At 42.0% G+C, this 7,972-nt stretch overlaps 2 protein-coding genes across 2 annotated transcripts; both read left to right on the forward strand.

Annotated features, from left to right (window-relative positions):
- The first annotated feature begins 427 nt into the window (after window positions 1-427).
- wdr21 (WD repeat domain 21) lies at window positions 428-4,512 on the forward strand. The gene is made up of 13 exons (XM_068753754.1): window positions 428-543; window positions 640-782; window positions 999-1,156; window positions 1,326-1,408; window positions 1,823-1,925; window positions 2,164-2,316; window positions 2,400-2,449; window positions 2,530-2,609; window positions 2,710-2,802; window positions 2,967-3,064; window positions 3,181-3,357; window positions 3,463-3,577; window positions 3,775-4,512. The coding sequence occupies exons 1-13, from the start codon at window positions 428-430 to the stop codon at window positions 4,017-4,019; spliced, it is 1,614 nt and encodes a 537-aa protein (XP_068609855.1). The 3' UTR covers window positions 4,020-4,512.
- A 1,414-nt stretch (window positions 4,513-5,926) lies between these two features.
- pigh (phosphatidylinositol glycan anchor biosynthesis, class H) lies at window positions 5,927-7,499 on the forward strand. Its single transcript, XM_068753903.1, has 4 exons — window positions 5,927-6,113; window positions 6,493-6,702; window positions 6,831-6,914; window positions 7,039-7,499. Exons 1-4 carry the CDS (start codon window positions 5,937-5,939, stop codon window positions 7,111-7,113), a joined length of 546 nt encoding a protein of 181 aa, XP_068610004.1. The 5' UTR covers window positions 5,927-5,936; the 3' UTR covers window positions 7,114-7,499.
- Window positions 7,500-7,972: the final 473 nt, after the last annotated feature.

Here is a 7,972-nt window from a genome sequence, read left to right on the forward strand (position 1 = left end):
GTTTCTACTTTCTTCCTATATTATTATAGTCAGGCGTGGCAAATGCTTCTAAACATTATAACCAATGAATATCTGTGTCGTCACGACCTATTGTTAAAGAATGACCAATGAGTCTCACCGAGAGGCGGGACAACATGGCCGCCAGCTACAATTCGACGATGCTAACCTTAAAACTTTAACTTTATATGTAGTTTAAAAAGAAAATTATTATTATTTAGGTTTTTTACTACGCATATCATCACTCTATTTATTCTTACTGCTGTTTCATATCAGGTAGCTGTACTAAAATTATTTGTAGCTAATGTTAGCTCGATAATGCTATTGAGCATCTAAAAAGTAAGCACATTGTACCGACGACTTTTGTACACACAGACGTAGATGAAAGACAACGTGACGTGATCCTCACTTCGGGATCTAAACAACAGGAATGAAAAAGTGGAACCGGTGGGACTGGGACGGGCAGAGACCCTACCGGAGACACGGTGCCGGTCAACGCAGCTGGTACAGAAGCAACCGACAAAGATCGACACCGGACGAACAGTGGTATGTTCAAGCAGAAATGTACACGTTTGAGAAACATGCACAGACGATATCTGTGAGTTGATCCGTTGGTTAATGTCGTGTGGTGGTCTGTTCAAGGTCTGGGCGTAATGCAGAGACATCTCCAAGAGCAAATCATTGGAGACGTGACAACCAGACCACTTCTTCCTCTTCCTCCTCCTCCTCCTCGTCTACAGCATCTTCCTCGTCCTCATCTCAGTCCAGCAATACTGTTGCACCAGGTCAGTATCAGATCCCACTCCGTCTGATGCATGCTCTTAGAAGATTTGTGCTATATAATTGAATATATGCTATATATATGAATATGTGCTATATATGTGAATTTATGCTATATAAACACAAGCCGACATTAAGGCTTTATTATATTTTCATTCCTAGTGTACACAAGATCTTCAGTGATATTTGTATAGTTATTACTGTACCTGTTTTGTCTCTAGAGCTGCCTGGTTTCTACTTTGACCCAGAGAAAAATCGTTACTTTCGCCTGCTGCCGGGACATAACAACTGCAATCCACTGACCACGGAGCAGCTGCAAGAGAAAGAAAGGGAGAAAGAGCGAAACAAAATGCTTGCAGAGGATGAAAACCCCCAAAAGGTGAGTCTGGTGTGACATCATTTAGGAAGAGAAGGTTTATATTTTTGAATTGTAAGATTATTCCATTTTCAACACCATTGAAAGTTGATGAACTTGTTTTTATTGCCACATATATTTTTCATTAAGCCAATAAGTGAGTGTTTACTATGCACGAGCATTATCTTTGCAGAAAGCACCAAGAGCAGGATTGAACATGTCACTACTACTGCAGAAAAGACACCTTGGCTTGTTACCGGAGAACTCCTATTGCAGGTATTTTTATCAAACTGTATGTCTGCATTCACACACATGGACATAGAACCATTCTCATTTTATACAGACGGCATCGACAGCTGCAAACCATTACAGAAAAGCCAACAATGTCTAACTACTGATAATCACTTCTGTTTGTGTCGAGTGCATCTTCTCTGGAGCGTTACCGGCAACTCGTGAGTCGTGAGGATTGTAATCATTTAAGATTGGGGTTCAAAAACATGCTGGACACTGAAATATTCCACTACCTGACTTCATTCAATTTTATGAATGAATATTTCAGCTCCATGAGGAACCCAAATTATTTATGTTCGTCCAAACGGCAAACAGACAACACATGTACACAAACGTACTTTTGAATTTTCCGAGATTGTTGCTGACCTATATTGCCATGGTTACGTTTCTGCCATCCAGGCGCGTCCACGAGGTAAAAGTAAGTGCAATGAGACGCCACAAACTAGAGATCCAGAGCACAGACAACAGCAGCCCCAACACTGACAACTTCAGGCTCATAGTGGTAAGAAAACGCACTCTGTTTTAACCTAAATGCAGTGAACACAGAACAAAGACAACTTACTTGGAGCTGTAGGCTTTACATTTTTATATATATATATATACACAATACATGAGAATAACGTTTTTGTCAAAGTGCATGACATTCACAGCGGTGTCGACCCGTCTCAGGTTACTGCGATTGGTTCTGTGAAGCTGCTTGGAGCTTTACGTTTATATGTTTTTCCTCTCCTTCATCTCAGGGAGACTCGACGTCTGAACGAGTGTTCACGGTCAACGATGTGTCGCACGGAGGCTGCAAGTACGGCATCATGAACTTCAGCAGCAGCAGCAGCAGCAGCCGGGGATCTCTGTCCGTGGAAATGTGCGACAACCTCTACTTCACCAACCGCAAGGTAGAAGTGAGTCAGCAGCTGTAGCGGAGTAGCTCTGGTTTGACACATTTGCTACTATTTATAAAGTTGTGAATGTGTTTCAGGTGAATTCCATCTGCTGGGCCTCAGTCAACTACCCAGACTCGCACGTCTTGTATCCTTCCGCTTATTTTCAGTTCACCAGTCTTAAGACTGCAGCACTGCTCGTACTCCCTTGACTGAGCTGACCGTCAGGCTGTGTCTGGTGGGCGTGGCAGACACCCCCGGCTGCGTCAGTTTACTTCCTGCCTCTCTGTTCAGCAACTCTAACCCGGGTTGGTTGGAGTAGAATCTTCTCGCGCGTCACACGGGCTTCCCGTGGCAGGTGGAAGGTGGCAGCGTTTCGTTTGTGTTCTCACATTTCTCTCTCCTTAGATCAGCCTGGGATGCTGTGCAGCTTTAAGATATCCTCGGCGTGGTCATGTGCTTGGTGTCTCCACCCACAGTTTGACAAGACATTCAGCACCGGTCCGGTTTGAGTAGAATCAAAAATTGGATTTTGTTTTTGCTTTTGAAGATCATTTTTAAACATAAGACATTTGTCTTGAATTTGGAGGAAACCAAAAATACACCTTTCGTCCCCACAAACCTGCGTATCTAAGACGTGGTCGTTTTCTTGCGTGCGCCGGCAGGGCTGTCCCGCAGGGTGATAGTGAAAGATGCCGAGACGGGCCGGACGCAGACGTACAGCACCGGCAGCGACGTCTTAGCTCAGCAGTTTGCTCTGAGGGTGAGTAATCTGCTACGCGGATTAAAGCACATACGAGTTCACATTTGATCGATTATTCCCCAACTGTGACAAAGGACCGTAATAGCATTCAGAAATGTAAGATGCCCCCCCCTTAGGCCCCTGTGCTGTTCAATGGCTGCCGATCAGGGGAGATCTTCAGCTTTGACCTGCGACAGCGCGGCCGTAGAGATCAAAGCTGGAAGGCTAGCCGCTTCCATCAAGAGTCGGCCATCACCTCCGTACGCGTCCTGCAAGATGAGAACTACCTGCTAGCTGCTGATATGCTGGGCCAGGTCAGCTCATCCACTCTAAAAAAAAAAAGGAAATAATAGTTCATTGTTATTTATTCTATCTGGCTTACTGGAGAATCTTTGTATTCTATAATTGTGTGTGTGCAGATCAAGCTGTGGGATGTGCGAGTGACAAAGCCGGTGCGGGAGTATAAAGGCCACTACAATGAACACGCCCACCTGCCCGTCCACGTCAGTGAATCCGAGGGACTTTTATTAGCAGGTACATGACGAATCGACCGAGTCAGACGAGTATGTTCACTGTTAAAAATGTTTCGGGTACAGTTGCAATGCTCCGCCAGCGGAACATGGCGTGAGTTTCAATCACACAGATGCGGGTAAAAACACATTCTGGTCAGCTCTCCATCTCTGAATGGGAAAATGAAACACTCTCTATGCATTTCTTTTTGCTATCCTCAGTTGGCCAAGACTGTTACACGAGATTATGGAGTCTTAAAGACGGCCACCTGCTGAGGACTATTCCTTCACCCCACGCAACCGCAAACCACCTGATCCCGAGTGTCGTCTTCTCCTCCAAGTTGGGCGGCAGCAGGGGGCTCCCCGGCCTGCTCATGGCCGTCAAACATGACCTGTACTACTTCCCGTACAACACTGACTACCAGCATGGAGGAGAGCGGCCGGACCGGCCTTCGGGAAAAGAATAACATCATTTATTTTTTTAGTTTTTGCTAAATTTGATTCTAATCTAATATCTCATCATTTTAAGGGTTCCGTCTGGACAAAGTTAATTTCTGCAATTTGCCCGGGCTGTCAAAGTGTAAATGTTGCCTACGATACTGAAATGTTTACTTCCCTCAGTGTGGATGTGGATCGTGACATTTGATATTAATTTCTCTTTCTAGACCTTCTCCAAAGAGTGGTCAGAGCTCTATATGTATTTTGAGGCGCTTCTGTGGGCTTCATTTAAATCTGCATTGGTCACTGACAAACAAGTAGGTCCACCATTAAAATGACTTGAATGTGAGGCGTGCTCTGACTTTATAACATTCATTGGTTTCACAATGGAGCGAAGTTACAAATAGGAACTTTGTGAAAACGTCAGCGTACCCGAACTGTGCCTTTTAACATTTGACTGCAATATATGGTTAATTAACAGAAATAAAAAGAACGAGTTGCAAATAAAGATGCTACCCAAGCAAATGTACAAATAAATACTGGTGGTGGTGATTTTCAGATCTTTTGAATGTATGTTGCAGACAATTGTTTTCAGATCGGCCTACCGGTAGTTTATTTAGGTGAAGATAACGTTACAACCTCAAGATATTAGTGACTTCCTATAATGACACAGAGAATGTGATTAATCTTTCTTCAAACTGCAATCGCACATTTAAAATAAATGGGTTCGTGTGCATCAATACAAGCTTTTAAGGATCATACAAGAGTACAGCTCAACTGCAAGCAAGCATTTACACTCCCTTTCATAAAAACATAACATGATTCCGCTCCTCCCTTTGTGATATTCAAGTGTCACTCCAACTGACACAGTGTGGAAAAAGACACAGAATTGAAGAAGAAGAAAAAACAACAGACAGTCTTGTGGCAGACGAGAAATGCTGCTGCCGATGGAGCTCCAGTTCGCAGCGGGAGCACTGCAAGCTGCCGCATTCATCGCATTCAAAGGCGGCTTCATCCGAACCCCCGCAGGCGTAGCTCTCCTGGCAGCCCGGCAGCGCGTTCGCTCCTTTATCTGCAGCCGGACTTTCACCACTCATCCTGTCGTTAAACAAGGACCGCAAAAAATAATGCAGTGGGTGTCACAAAGTTATGGCTCCGGAAGGAAACTCTCTAAGTGCCATGACACCTTTGTTGTCACTGCTTTTTACCAGCTGATCGGCTTGTTTTTATCCAGAGTTCAAAAGTCATGAAACACAAGGCATGATGGGAAATGAAGGCTTTTGAGTTAGCATTTGTTTTTATATCTATTCGATATTTAAGTTATCATGCTGTTCGCTAGTTGTTGCTGTTTTTTGACACACATAAAAAAAAAAGGATGAAATCAGTGGAGTTCTCATTATAAAGCCAAAACGGAAGAGAAAATACGTTTCCTTTTTTTTTGTCGGACTCAAGAAACCGGAAAAGAATGTAACGAAACCGGATGTTTCCCAGAATACCTTGCAACTCCAGCTGCTCTAGGGTGTACTTCTTTTTTTGACCCGCGTACACCGCAGTTTGCGTAGTAACCGGAGACAACAATTAATATTAGATAACAGCCTCTCGTAATAAATGACATTCAACATGAATACGCCGGTGTAGGGAACGAGTGCATCCGCAGTGATACTTTGGTACAAGTTCAGTATCTGGACCGTATTTATTTTGCTTATTTATTTACGCTTTTGTGATTCTGTACTTGACTCAAAAGGTTTAGCATCATATTTATGAGTGTATAAATTGCTATTTTCATTTTTCTTCCCATTTAATTTCTTCTTCGCGAGTGACCTTGCCTGTTCATCAATGCTAACCTGTAACTACTGTTAGCTGATTAAGCTAGCTGTTTGTGTTTTCCCGAGAGCTCCCTTGGCTAATGACTTTCTTGGACTTTCACTATCTTTGTTTGGTTCACGATGGAAGCTGAGTCCTTTACTGATATTAATGGCAAAGCGTTATCTCTGGACTATCAGAGTCACTCCGAGTTTTGCAGGGAGTTCATCGTGAGCTCCCCAAAGGTGTCCATCGGCAGAGTGATGGCGTCCACCTGCTGTGTTTGGCTTTTGGCATACACCGTGTTCTTCTTCACAGAGGTCAGACCAATGTTTCACTGACTGGAACGTATTGCTTGTGTTTATTAGCAGGATTACAAATGTGTATATATATTTCTTTATTGAACCATATTTTACGTCCTATTAGATTACTTATTATTAAATGGAAGCACCAATGATAATTTTGTACTCGTATTGATGGTTGGGCGGTCGAATACATAGCTTTATTTGTTTTTAATCAGTACTTCTTAGCTTACTAGAACTTCCTTATGATTTATTTAAATTGTGTAAAACCAAATCAAGATACTTCTGCTGGACCAGCAATTTGTGATGCTACTAATGATCTGTGCACGTGAATGACGGTGTTATTATTGATTGGGAATTAGAACCATACACTTAACTGCACGCGTGTGTCACGCAGAACACAGCCGTTCTCTCCGGAGCCATAGCCATCACCCTGGTTGGCATGATGCTGCACATCCACTTCGTGAAGGTGGACCATGAGTCGCTGCTCGTCATCGGCTCCTTGGGCATTCAGATGTCCTCCAGCTACGCTTCGGGCCGGGAGACCACCTCATTTATTGAGATGAGCAAGATCAAGGATATCGTCATCAATGAAGCTATTTACATGGTTCGTTTATGTCTCCATCGCTTTTATGCAAATTCATGTAGTTAATAGAATTATGTATTATGACCTTAACTATGCCCGTTTGTACTTACGTGTGATGATTGGATTGATATTGGATGCTTATATTTCAGCATCAAATCATCTACTACCTTTGTGTGCTGTTGAATGACCCCCTGGAGCCTAACGCAGTGTCAAGTGTTGTACCCTTGTTTCAGGTGAGATTGATTGCAATCCTAACCCCAAATCATAAAGAAACACGCCTATTGGATAATTACTTTTAGATCTAGTCGGTGCCTTTTATTGATGCATTTCTGACTCATCTTCCTTCTTTGTTTTCAGAGTTCAAAGCCAAGGCTGAACTGCTTGGTGAAAGTTTACAAAAGCTGTCAGGAGATTCTTTTAAAACACAGATGACACACAAGTCACACATGAACAAAGTTTCGGCTTGCTTTTTAATATAACTTTAGTTAAATAGTATTCTCATTGGATGTAATTTGATCTGGTTGTTGGTTTTTTTCCCTGAATTTAGTATATTTTCATTTGAGGTTATCATTGATTTTTGTCAATTATTTGTCTGTATAAATACAGTCAGAATGTGAATGTAATCTGCTGACTACAAAAGAGAGTGCTATGTTTCAAAGATTAATGTTATTGTCATATTTAATTCGTGTTGTACACTGTTGTATGCTTACTTAAAGTCACACTCCTGTTACAGTTCAGTTTGTGCTTGAGCCTGAAGATGAAATTACCTTTTACAATGGAAATTTGTAATACTTTTATGCATTTAGATTTTAATTGACTAATCGTTTCTATTTGTGTAATTTCTAACCTTTCCTACTAATAAACCATTTAAAAAGTATCCTTACATTATTGTGATTTGTGCCTACTAAATATTTTGGCTCAGTGTTTGAGGCGTCTTTCTTTCCATAGGCAGTAGGGGGCAGCACTGCTCTTATTTCAGCTCATATAGCTGGAACTACAAATCAGATTATGTTCAAAGTACTACAAGTACACAGATAATGAAACCAAATAAAGCTTTGTCTAGTGTGCCTAATATATTTAAAATGTTATTTAAATGTGCTGAAAACACTACAGATTTATGTATTTTTTTTAACTTCCACACCTTGTCCAAATACATTTTCATTTCCTTATATCTACATCTATCCTCACCTCCTAGAGAGAGTTGGTCAGAGCTCCCTTCTTTGTCTGCCACTTGTTTATGTACTACATCTGCTTTCAGAAATGCAAACAGGCGAATGTAAGCTCGAACACA

The sequence above is a fragment of the Brachionichthys hirsutus genome, chromosome 20, assembly GCF_040956055.1.
Source record: "Brachionichthys hirsutus isolate HB-005 chromosome 20, CSIRO-AGI_Bhir_v1, whole genome shotgun sequence".
NCBI lineage: Eukaryota > Metazoa > Chordata > Actinopteri > Lophiiformes > Brachionichthyidae > Brachionichthys > Brachionichthys hirsutus.

What these genes read in the sequence shown, in the direction of transcription:
- wdr21 (XM_068753754.1), top strand. Translation starts at nt 428, where the DNA reads ATGAAAAAGTGGAACCGGTGGGACTGGGACGGGCAGAGACCCTACCGG. An exon ending in GTTCAGCAACTCTAACCCGG is followed by an intron (nt 2,610 to 2,709) that starts GTTGGTTGGAGT and finishes CTCTCTCCTTAG; the next exon opens with ATCAGCCTGGGATGCTGTGC. An exon ending in CGAGGGACTTTTATTAGCAG is followed by an intron (nt 3,578 to 3,774) that starts GTACATGACGAA and finishes TGCTATCCTCAG; the next exon opens with TTGGCCAAGACTGTTACACG.
- pigh (XM_068753903.1), top strand. Translation starts at nt 5,937, where the DNA reads ATGGAAGCTGAGTCCTTTACTGATATTAATGGCAAAGCGTTATCTCTG. An exon ending in CCGTGTTCTTCTTCACAGAG is followed by an intron (nt 6,114 to 6,492) that starts GTCAGACCAATG and finishes TGTGTCACGCAG; the next exon opens with AACACAGCCGTTCTCTCCGG. An exon ending in TCAATGAAGCTATTTACATG is followed by an intron (nt 6,703 to 6,830) that starts GTTCGTTTATGT and finishes CTTATATTTCAG; the next exon opens with CATCAAATCATCTACTACCT.